This window comes from Cervus elaphus, chromosome 4 (genome assembly GCF_910594005.1).
Source record: "Cervus elaphus chromosome 4, mCerEla1.1, whole genome shotgun sequence".
Taxonomy (NCBI): domain Eukaryota; kingdom Metazoa; phylum Chordata; class Mammalia; order Artiodactyla; family Cervidae; genus Cervus; species Cervus elaphus.
In genome coordinates, this window is record NC_057818.1 from 67,321,084 (window position 1) to 67,341,800 (window position 20,717).

The following is a 20,717-nucleotide window of genomic DNA, read 5'->3' on the forward strand; positions in this document are numbered from 1 at the left end:
ATCAGGTTTGACAGGAGTGACCGACCACCCCAGTCCCTGCTCTCCAAGGCTCCCAAATGCCTTGTTGCTCCGTATGTTTATATTGTTGCTCTTTCTCTGCTGCAGGGCTCTGGGTGGGGGTGGGGGTGTCCGTGAGGTGGAAGTGACCACCTGAGCCTCTCAGCCCAGGGCCCAGCACAGACCGGCCTCTGTCTGAGGTTCCTGTTTTCACATTCCAGAGAGGGAGCCGACCGAATGGGGCCGGTTCCCAAGCGTCCCCTACACCCGCGTGCACTGGATGTGGGTGACAAGCTGTTCTCCAGGAAGAGGGTGAGGCAGCCGGGGCCCCAGGAGGCCTTTGTCTTCAGTGCCAGCGGGTCCTGTCTAACCGCAGGGTCTCAGTCAGGGGGCTTCTCTGTCCTCCTGCGCCTTCACAGGTGTCTCGTTTTCGCTCAGTCTCGGCCGGGATCACCTGCTGGTCCGAGAAGGAGAAGCTGGGAGAGGAGCACTTCTCAGCATGTGGCGGTTTTGTGCCCAGGAGACATCGGGCAGCGTCTGCAGCCCCATCTGCCCGTCACTCATGGGGGTGGGAGGTCCCGGGGTCTGGTGATGAGTCCGGAGATGCCCCTCAGCACCAGAGGGTGGACACGACCACCACGCTCAGCCGAGGATGACCCAGTCCGCATGGGCTGGAGAGCCACGGTGGAGAAACAGCAGCTCGGGGATGGTCTCCTCAGGCCGCTCAGTTTGAGGGAAGGGAGGGCTGTAAACCCAGGGCTTCAGTGAGACAGGCCTGTTCTTAGAGACCTGGGATTGTGTTCTGTGTTAGTGAGAGGAAGTTAAAATCAGGAAACGCTTGACGTATTTAGATATTTCATAACAAAATTAAACAAATAAAAACGCCCACCATCGAGCCCTGATCCCTCCACCCGCCTCCCCAGGCTCTCCCCGCGCTCACTGCTCCAGTCTCACTGGCGTCTTGCTGTTTCCGCACATACTTGACATATTTGCCTCAGGCCTCTGAGGCGCTGTTCTGTTTTCCTGGTGGGTGTTCTTGGGCATTTCGGCTTTTCTTGTGGCCCTCTTCTCCACACCTTCTGGTGGAAAGCTGGAGTGGGTAGTGGGGAGGCACCTTTGGGAAGCGGGTGCCACTCTCTTCAGAGGGTTAGAAGGTTGATTATAGGAAACAAGTGTCTTGTGAGGGAAGCCATACTCTCCCTTTGTTTCTAAAATGTCACAGATAGTGGCATTCTCTACCAGGTCTCACATTTGGCAGGTCAAGGAATGTACCAGGATTGTAGACAGCAGCTCAGGAACACGATCGTGTATGATAGAATCCCTAAAAGAAAGCCAAAAACTGCAGATCTGATTTCTGTCCTAGGAGAGGCAGTTCATAGATGTCCACTAGAGAGAGAGTTTTAGTGTCCCCGGGTGAAGTCCACTTCACTGATGGGGTGTGGGACAAGGTAACCTTCGCAAGTGGGTACACACTCGACTTGATGCCGACCTCAGCATTTGCTGGTTTGTTTGACACAGTGGCTTACTGGGAGGGTTCGGGCCTCTGAGTTAGAAACCGTTGAAGGTACCCAGACCAGTGTCAGAACAGCAGTTCTCAGAGTGGCATAGGGCTCTTCTTCAAGGTTTGCTCTGTCTGTTTGGTTTTGGAGCTCAGGCCAGGTGGATCCCACATCAGATGAGCAGCTGCCCGGGCTCCGGGACAGTCCCTGGTCACCGTGTCCCCGGGGCGTGTGCCCCCTCGGTCTCGCCTCCAGCCTGGTGGGATGACGGCAGGCTCCGTGCATGACCACGGGGAGGGCGGTGTGCGTGGGCTGCTGCAGAGCCAGTCTTGGTGTGCACAGAGGGGAGCCACGTGCCCCTTCAGCGTAGCAAAGGGCAGTGGGGCGTTTCTGCAGTTGGTGTGTGGTGTAAGTAGGCCAGGGAACCTTGAATTAAGGCTACGGGGCGAGACAGAGGTTTATTTGGGGATTTGTCAGACTAGAATTTGAAAAGGAGTTGTTGAAGGAAATTGTTTTTCTCTAGTTAAACCAGCTGTTTGGGGCCTACTGGGGCTGTGGAGCTCAATTGATTGCCTCTCACCAGAGTGCAGCATTGTGTAGTTTGTGAGGTGAAATGTGTATCCTGGTCACTGTCAGTAATGCCTGTCATCCGAGAGGGACTCAGGAGCATCCTGGCAAGGCTTGCGTGGTCACCCCTATAAATGTAGGGACGTGTGACTTTGACTTGTTCTTGTGGTACCTGTGGGACAAGAGGTTCTTTAGCCTGAAGGAGGCAGTTTTGAAGCGATGGCCCAGCAGTTGATAATGAATGTGAAGCCGTTTGCTGATTAGGGCCTCTGGTACTAAGATGGCCCCCTGAGTAGGCCACACAGTGTTCCTTAGGTCCCACTTTTCACTGGGTCATGCTGGCCACAGGGCAGAAAGCAGCAGCATTCTACGGAGCAGCATCACGTGTGATGGACAGCAGTCAGGGACCTGACAGCGGTTCACTCACTCAGTCCCGAGGAGCTCCCCGGGTAGCCTGGGAGGGTGACCCCCCCAGCACCACGGCATTTGGCAAGGAGCTGAGGACAGGAGAAGCCACCACCTCCTCCCATCAGAATGTGTCGGAGGGCCTAGGGTCTGTGCCATCCTGTCCTGAGTCCCCAGTAGCTGTGCTGAGCTTGGTCTGTGCTGTTTTCATGACCCAGAACATGATGGGCAGCTGGATGTGGCGGTCAGAGGCTCCAGATCTGAGAGGGCCTTTGTTGTCAGGAGAGCCTTGTGTGTGGCTCGTGGTGGCCTGGACAGCATGCCGCAGCAGGCTGAGGGCACAGTCTGGGCATCTCATGGCCCTGGTCCATGCGTCAGGAACTCCAGGAGGTGTGCGAAGAGGTCGGCAAAGCCTTTTTAGTGAAGGAGTCTCAGGGCTCTAGTGGGACTGGCTTTCCAGCAGTACTGGGAGCAGATTTGAGCGCCTTTGTTGGAGGGAGCCCCGTTCAGGGTGGGCTGATTTATAAGTATCTGCATCAGGGAGTTGAAGTAAAATCTACCAGCGAGCACATGGCCACCAAAGTCATACTAAATGGGAGTGCCATCTAAAACTCGCCCCAGAGGCTTAGCAGATGTTGGTCTACTGTCTGTCCTGTGTCAGATAGCATCTCCTTAGAAAGGCTGTGGTCAAAAAAAAAGAAGAAAGAAAAAAGAAAGGCTGTGGTCGATGTAATGTCTCCTGCGCTCCTGCAGAGAAGGGGCGCAGCTGAGGTCTCAGCTGCCGAGGGTATGGGTGTTGGCAGCCTGGGAGATGGGAGGGGAGTCCTGTTTCCCTTCAGAGTGAAGGCAGACCAAGGCTGTGAGCCTGTCAAAACTGACACCAAACAGAGCACCTCAGCCCAGTCTGTCAGGGCAAGTATTACTGGCTTCTAAAATAATGTTGGGTTTGGGGTGTGTGGATCTTGTTCGTCAGCTCAGACTGCCTCTACTGTGTGGTTAAACAGCTTTATTTTCACAGTTTCTGGACGTTGGACGTCCCAATTCAGTTCCTGATAAGGATCTCTTGCTGACCGCCTGCTTGGGAGTCCTTAGCTGACCTTTGCTCTGGCTTGGAGGGACTTTCTCTTCCTCTTCAAAGGGTACCAGTCCTACCAGATCAGGGCCCTACCCCATGACCTCTTTTCATCTTCATTACCTCCTTAAAGGCCCTAAGTCCAAGTCAGATCACATTGGGGATTAGGGGGTAACACATTCAGCTTAGGGGAACACAATTCAATCCATGATAAGAACGCTGAAGCTGGGTGGGACTGCAGAATGAAGGTTTCAGTAACCCACAGTGAGGGGCCCTGGGTCTTTTCAGGTTTAGGAACAGGCACAGTTGGGCTGTCAAATGGAGTAACAGTGGGGATCATCACCCCTTGATGAATTAGGTCTTACACATAAGGTTTGCTCCCTGAAATTTACTTTTCAACTTAACATTGGGCTGAATAATTATTTTCACTTGGGTGTGTGGGGTCCCATTTCATCAAGTCAATTAATTTATAAGTGCCAGAAATTCATTTTAATTATGTATTATGTCAGAGCATCAATGCCCAATGCAGGGTACTTTTAAGAACAGTGGATATTGGCCTATAGGAAGTTCAGGCAAAGCTATAGAGTTAAAGTGAGACATGCCCTTTTTTCCTCTTTAGGATTTAGTTACTTTTTAGGATGGCAGAGTGCAGTGTTTCAGTTTAGGGGGATTCCCGGTTATAACTATGATTTGAGCCACAGTATTAAGTTCATGAGGTTTTGTCTGTTGGTACATTTTAGCAAATTCTGAAGATAATTCAAAAACTTGTGTTGTAGGGCCAGACAAACCAATCTGTGCCTTGTTATGTTTCAGTAATACAAACTTTTTAAATATGTTTTGTTATGTTACTTATATATAATAATTTACTATGTAAATTTTAGTATAAAAATTTTAGATTTCCAGTTGGGTCCAACTATAAACTGTGTTCTAATTTAGTTGTGTATTGTATATTATTTTGTTAAATGTTTTACTCTCTCCTTGTTATCTAGGGCTTTTGCTTTGGTTTTTGTTGTTACTATGTTTGAATCAGTACCAGTCTAGAACCAGTATTGTGTCTGCTAGACCTGGCATTTGCTTGGTATGTAAGGTTTAAAGTCTGTGCCACCATTCCCTCCCTTTTTCTCTTTTGGGCTTCTATTCTTTTAAAGCCCTGGTTTTTAGTTTTAGTCTATCTCCTATTGGGGAGGGGCTTGGGCCTCTAAGCTCAGCCTCTCCCTGGCATGGCCCTGGTGCATGGCATAATAATTAATCCCATCCTCTTCCTCCCCACTCCTTTTTTACCTTCCAAACAAAAATAATTTTTTTTGGCCACCTTTCTATCCCCGACCATTTTTCTTTTACTTGGGTGTTGTCCTGGTAGGCTCCTAGCAGTCCCAAGTGGTGAGTCTGTGAGCAGCGGCCTCCCTTTCTAGGGAGGGGCTGGGGCTCGTGCCTCTAGACAGCAGAGGTGTGACCTTTGGGCGTCTGTTCCACAGGAGCGCCCAGACCCACGGCAGGGCCTGGACAGTCTGGAGTAAGCTGGGTTGAGTGCCTCTCCCACCTGCCCCCAGACTTCAGTGATGTCGGCTCAGTTGATGCAGTTGCATCTTTGAGGGGACCTGGGCCTGGTGCAGTACCAGTTACCTGGTTGCCCCTGGGTCACCAACCTAGAAACTTGGTATGTTGACCACAAAGAGACCAACTAATAAGATTAGTCTCTTCTCAGATCAGGTGGCAGCTAGGGACTCACAGCCCTTGCAGACTTGGCCAGTCACAGCTTCAGACTTCAGAACTTTGCTTGGGATCTGAAAAAGACATATCAATGAGGTCATCAAAGCTTATTTTGACTGAAGAGTCGATGTTTCAAATATGTGAGTTCTTTCAATTATTCGATCAGTTTATTGCCATTTAAAATAATGTAATGCATTTAAATTGCTTGGCACAATCCCTGTGATATGGTTATACCCTGTACAAGTTAATTTTCACTTATAATTAAGATTAAAGGTTGATAGTGATATGGTGGGCTGGTTAAGCACCTGGGCCCAGCCAAGGCTCAGCAGAGTCTCCTCAGGGGCAGCATTTGAGCAGAGACCCGGGGAGGGGGGTCAGCACGTGCAAAGGCCCTGAGGCTGTCGGGAGGGTGACTCCTGGTGGCTGAGCCCTGTGCTGGCATTGGAGCAGACAGGGCAGAACAGTTGCTTAGTGATGAGTGATGAACCCTGGATCTGCCAGAGGGGATCATCTGCAAGTCCTGGTGCCTCTGCCACCCACTTCCTGTGGAACCCACGTGTCTTGCCCCTGCATCTGTGTGTGGCTGCATGTGGCAGACCAGCTCAGTCTTCACTCTGGAGGAAGTTTTTTATTAACTCACCAGTCAGAAGCGCAGGGCTGGAACTGGCTCCCGGGTTGGTGACTTGCAACCCAATTGTCTGCTTCTTTGCCTCTTCCTGGTCTAGGGTCCCGGGCAGCTTTCCTGACAGGCAGGCGACCTGATGGGCGACCCAGGCTACTGCAGGGCATGGCACCAGCAAGTCCCCTCAGTCAGCCATCCTGGACCGGGGCGCTCTCCTCCAGAGGGCCTGGTGTGGGTCACCTGCCAGTTGGTGGAGATCTGAGTTTTTGGCCCTTCTTGAGGCCAGCGTCTGGGGTGGTTTTAATCTATTGCTGCCCAGGCCCTGTCTGCAGAGATTAGCTTTCAGTTGGATATGAACCAGACATCCCGGAAGGTTTTGATGCTCACGTGACTGAGACTCACTTGGAATAATTAGGAAACAGCCTCTGGAAGGAGGGGGTTGTATTCTCTGGGTCTCTTGGCTACAACTGAACAAGTCTCTTGGAGCTCTGCGTGAAGGAGGTCAAAGGGAACAGGAGCTGTCTACACAACTCTCACTGCTGTCTGAAGTCTGGGTTCCAGCAGTGCTGCTTCTGACCTTGCTTTCCAGGTCACAGGTCTGGATTTCTGTGTATGGGAGCAGCTTCATTCTGAGGTCCACAGCCTGAAGTCCCACACGAGACTGAGCGGTCTTCCCAGTTTTCACAGAAGCCCCCGTGTCTTCCTCCTTTCTCCATGCCCAGGGTGTCCTGTCCCCAGACCTGAGCTGATCTACCAGCTGGAGCACGGGCAGGAGCTGTGGACGGTGAAGAGAGACCTCTCCGGAAGCACCTGTCCAGGTAGGAGCCACGCTGTGGGCAGAGACCCACAGAGGCCGCTGGCCCTGGTTCCCCGGGAAGCGTCTTGTTCGGGCCTCTGGTGGTCTGGAAGCCACAGAGCCCTTTGACCCCAGGTCCCCCTGTCCTTCCCGAGGACAGCTGTGTACGCGCTCAGATGTGTCCTGGGCTTCAGGCCTGGGTGCCGCCCACCAACTCCGTGACCCCGGTGAAGTTCGGGATGTCCTTGTGTCTGCACGTAAGTGCGGCTGAGTTACAGCCTGGCTGCAGTGTCAGGGGGACTCTGGCCTTTCCTCTCGGTGCTCAAGCAGTGGAGCCGCTGTTTGTGACTCATGCCCCGTCCCTGTGGGTCCCGGGGGGCTCTGCAGCACAAGGCCGTTCGGGGCCCCGGGTTCGTTCTGTCGTCAGTATGTGACTTCAGGTGGTCCTGACCCCCTGCAGCTAGCAGAGAAGCCGGGGGTGACGCCCCTCTGACCCCCACAAACACCAGCCCTCTGATCCCTCCACTGGAAGGCACTGGGCACTTGGCCGCACTGGGGCAGTGGGCGGGGAGCTGTGCCTGAGCCCTCCGTCCCAGGAGAGGAGCAGGAGGTTGGCGAGGGGGGCTGCTCCTGAAGGCGCCAGTCTCGATAGTCGCTCTGTCCTGGAGCTGCTGGGGGTGTGTGATCACAGGACACTTAAAGCGTAAAACTGCTCAGCACAGGGTCTGCGCCGTAGTCGTCGTCTCGGGGGAAGGGAGCTGCTGGTACCGCCGTGTCCCGTTGGTCATGGTGAACAGTGTGGCTCTGTCTTCCCCTCCCAGCGCCTCTCCAGCCCTCCTCTGCTTCCCCTCCTCGCCCTGTCCTTTCAGACACTCAGGAGCCCCCCCTCCCGTGCCCCCTGTCACCCGCCCCCTCCTGCTGGGTCCTGTGTGTCCACGTCTGGGCGGCTGAGGGTGCTGCAGCTGTTGTGCGTGGTGCTGGGGCTGCTGCAGAGGCGTGCTCTTCCCACTCCTAGTCACTCAGTGGCCCAGCCGGCCTTTGGGCGTCTGTGTGTGGCCATCGGCGGCCCCTCAGAGGGGCCTCCCAGCCTCTGCCCCCTGCTCTCCACACACCTCCGCCTGAGGATCTCAGGTGAGCACGCCTGGCAGAGAACCCATCCCGGTGCTCACTCCCATGCTCAAGCACATGGTCCTGCCGTCCATGCAGGTTGGAGACGGGTTGCCGCCCCAGACCCTCGCCCCCACCTCCAGCTGCCCTGCATCCGGCCATCCCGACAGTGACTGCCTCCCCAGCGCAGATGTATCAGCGTGTGACCCTGGGGTGTCAGCAAGCCTCCACAGTAAATTCTTGCTTGGTCCTCAGCCCTTCCGCACTCAGGTTCCCAGGCTCTACTTTTCCTTTCACCTGGTGTAAGAGATCTTGGCACACTTCATGGCCAGTTCTTGAACCAGAGTCTAGGTTACACCTTTTAGGGAAATATTTCTTATTCACTGCTTGTTTAGTAACTTTGAAAGTGAAGTCACTCAGTTGTGTCCGACTCTTTTCGACCCTGTGGACTGTAGCCCGCCAGGCTCTTCTGTCCATGGGATTTTCCAGGCAAGAATACTGGAGTGGGTAGCCATTTCCTTCTCCAGGGGATCTTCCTGGTCCAGGGATCAAACCCAGGTCTCCCACATTGCAGGCAGATGCTTTACCTTCTGAGCCACCAGGGAAGCCCCTTAGTAACTTTATCCTTTGTCTACTCAACATAAAAATGTGCTCAAGTTTCTTCCACTTGAAGCAAATAAATAAAAAATAGTCCTGTTTCATATTCATCCACTCTCTAGGGCATTTGATTTTTCACATTTTGTCACTCTCACAAACGGTGCTACCTTGAATATCCGTATGTATTGGTCATCTTGCACACGATTAGGCCTGTCTTATTTCTAGGAGTAAAATTGTTGGATTATAGCCTGTGCAAACTTTCAAGTTTAGGTGACAATTGCGGTGGTTTTCTCAAAGAGATCTGCCTATCTATAATTCTCTAGATTCCACTATGTCCTGTTCTTTCCTTGATGCTCTTAGGCACATTGATTTTTGCTTGACAAATTGACAAAATTGTGTCTTAGGTGAGCTTCCCTTGCATTTCCGTAATTGTTCACAAGCTTTAGCTTCTTATCATGTAATTATCAGCCCATTTGTACAATTGTCCTCCTCATCTGCAGGTTCTGACTGCAGATTCATCAAGCACAGATTGAAGACACTACGGGAAAAGAAAATCCCTGAAAGCTCGAAAAAGCAAAACTTGAGGTTGCCTTGTGCTGGCTACTATGTACATAGCATTTACATTGTACTAGATATTACAGGCACTCTAGAGATGATGTAAAGTACACGGGAGGATGTGTGTAGGTTATGTGCAGAAACGGGCATTTTATGTAAAGGACTTGAGCATCTTTGGATTTGGGTATTGAGCAGGAAGTGTCTGATACCAGTTATTCCCCTGTGGATACTGAAGAACAGCTGTATTTTCTTCTTTGAAATGTCAGTTCATCGAAAATGCCAGGTGTTCTATTAACTTGTTTGACTTTTGTTTTTAGGGATTTTTTTTACATTACTGATACTTCTGTCAGTTATAGGTGCTGCTCCGTCCCTAATATCAAAAAGATGTTCTCGTTATAAGATGTTCTAAGCTTGGCGCCTGGCATTTAACTCTTTCTGGTGTGACGTAGAATTTGAGGATAGTGTGAGACAGAAATACAGTGTTCTCATTCCCAGCGTGTCACGCATTTTTCTAGCTCCATTTACTTTATATTCTTTGCTTTTACTGTGAGCTGCTCTCCCTTCTCTTCCATTCCCCAGAGCTCCATGTGTGGGTGTTTGCTGTGCTCTCTGTTCTTTTTCCATTGCCTGTTTGTCTTCTCTCTGTACCAGGACCACAGTATCTTACAGTCTAGAATCCTAGGTTACCTGCTAAGGTAGGTATCTTTTTCTTAATTCTCATTATTCTTGCATCTTTGATTTTTCATGCAAATCCCATGGTAAAACTACTGAGTTGCACAATAACCCAATTGGTATTTTATTGGAAATTGTATTGAATATACAAATTCATTGGGATAGAATTGTAAGCTTCATATGATTCATTTTTTTTCCAGTTTTACTGAGAAACGATTGATGTACATCACTGTATAAGTTTTAAGGCATAGAGCATGCTTGTTTGATTTACATATATTATGAAGTGATTACCAGTTGGTTAAGCTAACATGCATCTTCCTGTATCAGATCAGTTCAGTCGCTCAGTCAAGTCCGACTTTGCGACCCCATGGACTGCAGCACCCCTGGCCTCCCTGTCCACCACCAACTCCCAGAGCTTGCTCAGACTCATATCTATCAATTCGGTGATGCCATCCAACCATCTCATCCTCTGTCGTCCCCTTCTCCTCCTGTCTTCAATCTTTCCCAACATCAGGGTCTTTTCCAATGAGTCAGTTCTTCATATCAGGTGGCCAACGTATTGGAGTTTCAGCTCAAGCATCAGTCCTTCCAATATATATTCAGGACTGATTTCCTTTAGGACTGACTGGTTTGATCTCCTTGAAGTCCAAGGGACTCTCAAGAGTCTTCTCCAACATCACAGTTCAAAAGCATCCGATCTTCGGCGCTCAGCTTTCTTTATAGTCCAACTCTCACATCCATACATGACTGCTGGAGAGACCATAGCTTTAAGTAGTCGGGCCTTTGTCAGTAATGTCATGTCTCTGCTTAATATGTTATCTAGGTTGTTCATAGCTTTTCTTCCAAGGAGCAAGCGTCTTTTAATTGCATGGCTGCACTCACCGTCTGCAGTGATTTTGGAGCCCAAGAAAATAAAGTCTGTCACTGTTTCCATCATTTCCCCATCTATCTGCTGTGCAGTGATGGGACCCGATACCATGATCTTTGTTCTTTGAATGTTGAGTTTTATGTCAGCTTTTTTAGTCTCCTCTTTCTCCTTCATCAAAAGACTCTTCAGTTCCTCTTCGCTTTCCGCCATAAGGGTGGTGTCACCTACGTATCTGAGGTTATTGATATTTCTCCCAGCAGTCTTGAATCCAGCTTGTGCTTCATCCAGCCTGGCGTTTCGCATGATGTACTCTGAATATAAGCATGGTGACAATACATTGAAAAGATATTAAATACATTGAAAAGATAAAAGGGAAGAAGTTTCCTCATTGTGATGAGGACTCTAAGGAATATTCTCTTAACAATGCTTTATATCACACAGCAGTGCCAACTACAGTCATCGAGTTGTACATTACATCCCTCGGTTACTTAATCTTAAAACGGGAAGTTTGCACCTTTTGACCGTCTCTCTCCAATTTCACCATCTCCCACATTAAATTCTTCATTGGTTTAGCTCCTCTTTAATGTCTTCAAGTAAAGTATTAACATTTTCTTTATCTAGACCGTGTGTATGTTGCTAGTCTTCTCACCGTACTGTTGAGACATAACAGACCCAGTGTGTCTGTTCCGTCCTGCCTCCCATCCTGCCTTGTGAGCTGTGTCCTGGGCGTTTTCACAGTAACCCAGGTCGGCCCCCCTGTGTTCTCATCAGCAGCACCCTCGTGGCCAGGGGGCTTTTGTACGTTGTCTCCGTGGGCTGTCGCCTCCCTCCCACTGTCTCCATGGCAGTGCCTGGGTGTCTGGAGTTGGTGCGGGGCTCCTGCGGTGTGCAGCTCCCCTGGCCTCCTCCTGCACACAGTTAGCCAAACCCCGGATCATAGAATCCAGCACTGCCGGGCCTGCTGAACCAACTGAAAGTCGAGAGACTTCCCAGTCCACCCTTGGGTTCATTGATTTGCTAGACTCAGAGAAACTCCCCTTGAACCTGTTATGCTCACAGAGTATGTTTGGTACAGGATACAGATCAGAAGAAGGGCTGGAGGTATTCCAGTCACGAAGCTTCCGTGTCTTCAGCGACTCTCGACCTCCAGGAATTGATGTTTGGCAGTATGTGCACAGAGCGTTGGCAGCCCATGAACCTCCCCAGGGCCCGGGTATGTAGATTTATTGACCTTCGTTACAGAAGCATGACTGACTGAGTCGTTGAACATGGGACTCGGTATCCAGCCTTCTTTCCCTTTCCAGAGCGCCCGCTGATAACTCGTGGTTCAAAACCCCAAGATTCTGATTACACATGTGGTCTTTCTGCTGTGGTCACACGTCATGTTATCACTTTAGCATAGTCTATCTAGGTTCCCATAATGAGCTATCCCATCTACGAGCTACAGATAGCTCATAGAATATAAAGTACGTCCCTGACCAGGGATTTAACCGAGGCCTGGCAGTGAATGCACCGAGTCCTAACCACTGGACCTCCAGGGAATTCCCCTCTTCCTGGTGTTCTTACAACAGTTGGGGCGTACTTGCTTATAGAAACCGAAAGCGCACAGAGGTGTTACTACTCTGTCCAGCCACGTCTGTAAAGTTGTGGTGGTGTGTCCACTCCATACCCTTTGTCTCCTCACATAAACTCTCTCTGAAGGAGTCAGCAGTCTAATGACCAAGGAAGAAGGAAATGAACAATCCTGAGAGTCAGTGGTAGCAAAGCATAACAGACCCAGAACACTCCTTTCATCTTTATTTTTTTCTCACTGAAATGCTGATTTCATTTCTTCTGTGTTGGGTTACTAACAGGCCCTGTTTATTGTATTTCTTTCAGTTGACAAAGGAAAACCCAAGACCGCAGAACCTACCAGTTGTGAACCAACGCTGTTTGAAGGAGCCTCTCTCCAGGAACTGACACAAGGAGGCCCAGGGGACTCCCAGTTGGGACAAAAGAAGGATCGGGATGGGCCGCTGGAAATGCAGGAAGACCACTTTGTACCAGGGATCAACCCTCAGAGGGAGAAGCTTCATGAAAAAATAAGTCCTGAACAGGGCAGCTTAGGGACAGCTGGTGGTGTGTGTTCAAGGGTCGAAGAGGAGCCAGGCCCTGTAGGGGGTGCTGTCCATGACCGTGACTCCTGTGGATCAAGTAAAGATCCCATGATTCAGGAAGAGGAAAGTCTCTTCAAATGCAATGAATGTGGGAAAGTTTTTAACAAGAAACACCTTCTTGCAGGGCATGAAAAGATTCACTCTGGAGTGAAGCCCTATGAATGTACTGAGTGTGGGAAAACCTTCATTAAGAGCACACACCTCCTGCAGCACCACATGATCCACACCGGGGAGAGGCCCTACGAGTGCATGGAGTGCGGCAAGGCCTTCAACCGCAAGTCCTACCTGACCCAGCACCAGCGGATTCACAGTGGGGAGAAGCCCTACAAGTGCAGTGAGTGTGGAAAGGCCTTCACTCACCGCTCCAATTTTGTCTTACATAAGAGGAGACACACTGGGGAAAAATCCTTCGTGTGCAAAGAATGTGGACAGGTCTTCCGACACAGGCCAGGATTCCTTCGACATCACATCATCCACAGTGGTGAGAATCCATATGAGTGCTTCGAGTGTGGCAAGGTCTTTAAACACAAGTCCTACCTCATGTGGCACCAGCAGACCCACACTGGGGAGAAGCCGTACGAGTGCAGCGAATGTGGGAAAGCCTTCTGTGAGAGCGCGGCCCTCATTCACCACTATGTCATCCACACCGGGGAGAAGCCCTTCGAGTGCCTCGAGTGTGGCAAGGCCTTCAACCACAGGTCGTACCTCAAGAGGCACCAGCGGATCCACACTGGGGAGAAGCCTTTTGTGTGCGCTGAGTGTGGAAGGGCCTTCACCCACTGCTCCACTTTCATCTTGCATAAAAGAGCCCACACTGGCGAGAAACCTTTTGAGTGCAAAGAATGTGGGAAAGCCTTTAGCACTAGGAAAGACCTCATTCGGCACTTCAGCATCCACACTGGAGAGAAGCCGTATGAGTGCACGGAGTGTGGGAAGGCCTTCAACCGCAGGTCTGGCCTCACCAGACACCAGCGGATTCACAGTGGAGAGAAGCCCTATGAATGCATGGAGTGCGGGAAGTCCTTCTGCTGGAGCACAAACCTCATTCGACATGCCATCATCCACACTGGAGAGAAGCCCTATAAGTGCAGTGAGTGTGGAAAGGCCTTCAGTCGCAGTTCCTCCCTCACTCAGCATCAAAGGATCCATACTGGGAGAAAGTCTGTCAGTGTGACAAATGTGGGAAGACCCTTCACAAGTGGGCAAACCTCTGTCACCCTCCGAGAACTCCTATTGGGGAAAGACTTTTTGAATGTAACCACAGAGGAAAATCTTTTGCAAGAGAAAGTATCTACCGTGACATCTGATCGTACATACCAAAGAGAAACTCCTCAAGTATCTTCGCTTTGAGAAAACTTGTCAGATCATCCATTGTTGTGTAAAGACCTATTTTGAAATTGACCCAGCGTGGAGCCTTATTTTGCATCTGAGAATTCATCCGTAAGGGAGAGACTAGTGTTTATTGTGCACTAAGGAAAACTAGCTGTGTTTTTCTCCTTAGTTTACACTGTAGTGTTATCTCAGGAATTTTTGTAAAAAGAAGATGGAAACTTAGATAAGCAAATGAAATGCAAACACAGTTCCTTTGAGACTTCTCTGTCAAGCTTATGGCACTTTGAGATGGGTTCCTTAGTTTACTTGGGGTGAGCGGAACATTATTTCACTGGCAAAGGGCCTTGACTCTTCGTGGGTCTTTGTATACACACTCACTGTTATCCAGTGTCGGGAGAGTTAGATAGTTGAGGGCAGGTATTTAAGTAGATAAAGATACACACATGGTATACAGGCACATTTTATTGCACCAGTTAAGACCTTCGGTCTTTAGTTTTTTTAAAAAACAAACTTCTTTTGGTGGTTTTAAACAGCAAACATTCAGACTTTTTTATTGATTCAGTCTGTTGTTTACTTACTTTTAGCTCTGCCATAAATCTTAAAATTGGATAAATGAATCGTCTCTATTATTATTTAAATTGACTTAGCTTTCCTAGTTCCTTGGATTTCCCATATAAATCTTAGCATGCAAAAAAATCTTGCTTCAGCATTTATAGAGATTGATTCAAACCTATAGAGCAGTTTGTTCAGAAGTGACACTATGAACACAGTGCATGATATGACATGTCATTAAGCATTCTTGGTATTTCATTACCATTTTGTAATCTTCAATAATTCAGGCCCTGTAAACTCTTAAAAGTGATATATAAATGCATTGATTTTTTTTTTCCTTGTGTCTTGTAGGATATTAGTTCCCCAACCAGGGATCCAATCCAGGCCAGCTGAGAGTTCTAACCACTGGGGCGGTGGACTGCCAGGGTATTCTCTGTTGACACTGATTCTTAAACTTTCATTTCCTCATTTCCTTTAGTAGTATATAGAAAGATAATTGTTCTGAGGGTGGGATTTTGGTGTCTTGTAGCCTTGGCTGAACTCAGTTATTACTTCTAGTCGTTTCTTTAGATAGAATCCTTGGTATTTTGTGCCTAGAAATGTCAACTGCAAATACTTTTCTTTCTTCCTATCTGTGTTCTTTTTATTTCCTTTTCTTAATGCGCTTGCTAGGACTTCCAGTATGATGTTGAGTAGGAGTAGGAAGAGAGGACATCCTTGGCTGGTTTCTGACATTAGGGGGAACACTTTCAGTTTTCTCATCAAGTACAATGTTACAAGCTTGTTTTTTTCCATAGACTTCCTGTCACGTCTAGAAAGTTTCCCTCAGTTCTTAATCTGGTGAGATTTTTGTCAGGCTTGAGTGTTGGGTTTTGTTGGATGCTTTTCCTCCCATCACTTGATGTGATCATCTGATTTTTCTTTGATAGCCAATTGATATGATGTATTACATTGAGTTTTGCATATTGAACCAGCCTTGCATCCTTGGAATAAACCCCACTTGGTTATGGAGTGTACGTTTTAAAATATAAAAGCATTCAATTTGATTGTATTTTTTTGAAGAAGTTTTCCTCTAATCTCTCGATTGATGGTGCATAGTTGCCATTCTTTGTTTTTAGCTACTATCATTGTCTGATTTTGGTGTCAAGGTGATAGTGGCCTCTCAAGTTCTGTTTTTTAGGAAGACAGTGTGTAATTGTCTTTAATTGTTGTTGTAATGTTATATAATAGTCCAGTGAACCATTTGGGCCTGGAGATTTTCTGGATACTAGTTGATAAATATGGAACTATTCCGAGTGTCTTTTCATATTGGATAAATTGGATAGCTGGTCCTCTTCAAAGAAGTGTTTCATTTCATCTCAAGTTTAGACTTGTTGGAAGTATTCCCTCATTATTTTTTTTAACAGCAGCAAGGTATGTACTTCTATCCCATTTTAACTCCTTTTAATCATCGTCAGTCGTCTTAGACATTTACCAACCTTACTGATTGTTTTGAAGAACCAGCACTTTACTGACTTTTTTTTCTGTTCCTTTCTGTTTTTACTTCCACTGATTTCTGTTCCAGTCATTATTATAGCCTGTCTTCTGCTTTGCTCTGGTTGCATTTTGCACTTTTTAATTTTTGAGGGATGCTGAGATTATTGATTGGACACTTTTTATTTTCTTATGAAACATTAAGTATTATAAAGTTCTACCACAGCACTGTTCAAGTTTTTATTACAGTTTATTCAGTTCTGAATACCCCTTGATTGCTTTAGAGACTTCTTCTGTCACCTGTGGATTATTTAGAAGTTTTTTAGTTCATTTTCTACTGTTTGAACCATTTTCTGTTGTTGATTTCTTGTTTGTTTCACATTTGGTTTGACTGTTTAAATTTGTTGAAGTTTGTTTATTGCCCTTGGGTGTGGTTTGTCTTGTTGAATGTTCTTTCTGTAAGACTTCTTGTAAAGAATGTGTGTTCTGCTGTCATTGGCTGAAGTTTCTATAAATGTCTGCACAATTTTCTTTGTTGGGGATGTTTTTTCAGATTTTCTATATCCTTGCTGACTTTCTGTGTAGTAGTTCTTGTCAATTGCACAGAGAGGAATGATGAAGTCTTGAAGTACAATTAAGAAATTGTAGTGTTTGCAGTTTGTATTTTTTAAGTTTCTTGTAACAGCAGTAGTTGGGATCATATTTTTTTAATCCATTTTGCCACTTTTAATTTGTAAATTTAAAATAGTTAATGATACATTAGAGCATAAGTGTACCATTTTAACTGTTTTTTTGTTGTATTCCCTTTATAGTGTTACTCTTGTTTTCTAGCTCTTGTTATTTAGCTTTCCCGTCCTTCCTGTGGGTTACTTTAATATTTTTTGGAATTCCACTTGATATATCTGTAATGCTTTTGAGTATATATCTTAATTTTTTTTTTTTTTTTACTGTATATAGTGTATTACGTATACATAACTTAATCCCAGACTGTTATCAGTATTTCAGCACTTTGACATATAGAAACCTTGATTTCATTAGGGTTCTTTTACATTCCCTGTTCTTAATATAGTTGTTCTAAATAGTTTCTCATTGTATACTGAGCACCATATTGGATATTGTAATTTTTGCCTCAACTGTCTTAAGATTTTTTTTTTTTAAACAAAGTTCATGAGAAGTGAAGTCTGTGTATCTCTAATTTTACCATTTCATTGTTCTTTCTACGTTCTTGAAGTCCCAAGTCTTCTATTAACATTTCCCTTCTGTTTGGCAAGTTTCCTATATCTGTTCTTTCTAAAGTATGTCTGCTGTTAATGAATGTTTTTTTCTTCTTCATTTAAAAATGTCTTTTCCCCTTCATTCTTGAAAGATATTTTTGTGGGACATAGGATGTGGGAACCACAGTTCTTTTAGGACAAAAGAAAAGATGTCTGTTTTTCTACGTTCCATCTTCTGTGCACCATGGTTTCATATGCGAAACCTGTATGTCACCGCGTTACTTCTCTATCTTTGTGTGTAGAATTTCCGGTTTCTCTAAGGCTTGTTACAGCCGCAAAGGAGCACGGCCACTCCCCCTCCAGGGTCACTCGTCCTCCTCGTGACTGAATGCATTCCCCCCTCCACCCCCCAGCTTGTTCAGGATCTCTGTCTGTGTGCTGTACGTCCTCTGTACTTGTGGTCTTCCCCTTCTCCCTCTTGGTGCCCTGCTAGCCTCATAATCTGTGCAGCGAGCGCCGTATTGGATGTGGTTGCCGTTTTTGCCTCAGCTGTCAGGTGTGTTCAGTCTCTAGTCTCACCCCGGGCACTTTCTGCCCCACATGCCCACTGAGCTCCGCCCTTCTCCTTGCTCTCAGAGACACACCCAGTGGGACCGTTCTGTCCACTGTCTGTCCTCACCTCCTTGTGGCATGCTCCATGGCAACTAAAGAGTGACCTCCTCCACGTCACCGGGCTTGCGCAGTCCTCACAGAGTTCCCATTTGTACCCCTCATTATTGGACCTTTGTGCTGCCCACCCTCTTTCTCAAGAGTCCTTGGCTGGCTTCTGAGCCTTTCTGCCCTTCTCCTTCATAGGGTCTGTGTTTTCCGTCTATTAAATAATTCCACTTCCCAGGATCCACGTGTGGCCTTTGTTTTCTCACTTGTGATGTGTTCCATGAGTGAGTTAATTCCCTCTCAAGACATTTTATCCACAATGATCTACAGAGTTCCCCCAGTCTGTGTCTTCAGGTTGAATGTTTCTCGCTGGCCATCCTTCTACACCCACTGTTCATATATACTGTGTGCATGTGTCATGTGACCATGGCCTGGAGATAAACCTATCGTTAGAACAGCGAGCAAACATTGTTTTATATGTATCAACTCTTTTAACCTTTGCAGTGACTATATAGTGGGTAGTGTTATCCCCATTTTACAGATGGGAAAGTAAAGGCATAGACAAGTTGAGGAATTTGTCCAGGGTTTGGTGATTAGAAAGTGTAGGAATTGGGATTGGAGTTAGCTGACTGCAGAATCCGTGCCCTTGACATTTAACCTGTGTTGTCTTTCACAGGATGGGTGAATGCACCACTTCAGAGTAGACCAAACCTTGATCATTTGTCTGCAAATTACTTTTCTTATTTGACATTAATGTTGACCATCCCTTCAGGATGAGTGAGATACACCAAACTCCCTCTTTAGTGGCTGCATAGTCCGTTTTAACTGCAGAAGATATAGTTGATCTGTGGTGGCAGGAAGATAGAAAAGGGCTGAGGTTTTCAGTGCCCGGATTCCCTGTGAATCCCACTGCCGTCTGCCTTGTTGCCCAGGCCAGATGGACACCTTGCAGCCATTTTTTCATCATCCCCGCATCCAACATCCAACCACAACCACAGTCCAACCACCCCCATTCTGTTTTGGTTTTTCCCCCAGTAGACACCCAGTAGATGTGTGTTTTAGTGAATGGCTGCACGCAGCAGGGATGTTTGTCATGATGCTGGGCTCCCTCACAGTGTTTACACAAAGCTCTGTGTGTGATTGCCGCCACAGAGAACATACACTGACCTTGAAGGAAAGCTCCACAAGCTTTTATGGCCAGATGGAAATTGGGATGAATGATTGTATCATGTGATCAAGACCACACTTAGTTCATCAATTTGCTAGGAAGGCTCCCAGAACTCATGTTTTGTTAACACTCAACAGCCATGCTTATTCCACCAAAACGATCAAAGCAAACTCAGCCAAGAGAAAAAGCACAGGGACCAGGGGCAATCTGCAACTGTCCTGGCTCAGGGGAGTGAGAGGGGATGTGCTCAATTTAAGCTCTGTCAAGGAGGGACAGCCATCGAGTGAAACTTCTACTGAGGAAGCTAGCTAGAGACTCAGGGTTTCTTGGGAACTGTAACATATATGCCAAATTCTAGACCTGCAGAAGGACAGCAGATGTTTGGCATAAACCACACCGGTACACAGAAAGCTAGAGCACATGGAGCCACTCATTTGTGGGAATAGTGGGAAATCCTCCAAAATCTGTCTCAAACCACAGCCCGGAGTAAACCTGCTAGCTCAAGAGAATAATGGTATTGGGCCTGATCTGTTATGTCTTTATAGCAACTTAAATGGAACTAAGATGCCGATTAATAAATTCAGACTTCTGTAATGTTAAGCAGAGTTTCCTAAAAGAGTCATAATTTTGAGGTGAAATCATTATAAACAAAAAAATTTTAAGTATCACTAAGCCAAAGTAGAACTGAACAAACTAGCCAGGATGTAATTTAGTGATGACAACGTAGAGAGGAAGTCCGGTGATAAGGACCTTGCCTCTTCCTGATAGTTATATATGTGTGTATGTGTATACACCACTTGAGGCCATATATATGTACATAAATGTGTAGATACCTAGTACATATGTAATGTATCTTTATAGATGAATGGCTTCAAGTGGCCTGACTTGCAAATATACCAGCTGTTTACCTTTATAAAGATGTAAATGCCAGATCAGTGCTGGGTTTCTGAGGCACATAAGTCAACAGTTGCTCATCTCTCTGTTGCCACTGTTGATACTCTGTGCCTCTGTCTTTAGCAAAGAGAAATAAGGAATGTTTGCATCATCCAGCACACCTCACTTGAAATCAAAGACCACCTTGTGTCAGGCTTGGTCACCTTCACCATCTGTGGGGGAGTTTGACCTGGAGCGAGGGGGAGCAGGTGGTTCCTGCAGGGACCACTTCGCCAAAGACGCGGTGCTGGAGGCCGGCAGGAACCCGGTCTCCGGGAGCACCTCCGCTCCCCGGGCGCTCAGGCTCTGACCCACAGACCCCCTTTCCTTCTTGGTCCTGGGATGCCCGGCAGCCTCTGGGATGCCCAGTGGTGTTGTGCTTGAGGCTTGAGGGTTGAAGACTTGTCATCTCTGCTCACAGATGTGTTATGCAGCTCACTTTTTTAACGGTCTGAAGTAAGTATAAACAGGCAACCTACCAGGCCTCCCTCAGAGCCGCAGTGTCAGGGCCATGGGCCCTCCTGTCATGCTTGTGACCTCTGGCTTACCTGCTGGAAGACTTTAAAACCTTCCTGGCCACTCTCCTCCTCCCCCTTATTTTGGATATTACGTTGAAGCATGTGTTATTCTGAAATTGTAACATTTGGGATCCCGCTGACCCTGTGGAGACGTCTCCTTCTAGAACTAGCTAATCTCCGGATGACTTTCCCCATGGAGTGTGCCCTCCGTAGACAAACCAGCCGTTCCAGAGCCAGAGCCCTCAAC

The 20,717-nt window shown here is 47.3% G+C and overlaps 1 protein-coding gene across 4 annotated transcripts in view; it reads left to right on the forward strand.

Annotated features, from left to right (window-relative positions):
• LOC122692614 (zinc finger protein 264-like) overlaps window positions 1-18,091 on the forward strand; it is a 20,631-nt gene extending 2,540 nt beyond the window's left edge. For 3 of the 4 annotated variants that reach the window (XM_043900371.1, XM_043900372.1, XM_043900373.1), the window contains 5 exons: window positions 219-309; window positions 5,251-5,390; window positions 6,595-6,690; window positions 11,543-11,680; window positions 12,346-18,091. In XM_043900371.1, coding sequence (XP_043756306.1) covers window positions 219-309; window positions 5,251-5,390; window positions 6,595-6,690; window positions 11,543-11,680; window positions 12,346-13,973 — 2,093 coding nt within the window. In that variant the 3' untranslated portion in view covers window positions 13,974-18,091. The remainder of the gene's footprint in view (window positions 1-218; window positions 310-5,250; window positions 5,391-6,594; window positions 6,691-11,542; window positions 11,681-12,345) is intronic. The other variant, XM_043900374.1, reaches the window with a different exon arrangement.
• The last annotated feature ends 2,626 nt before the right edge of the window (window positions 18,092-20,717 follow it).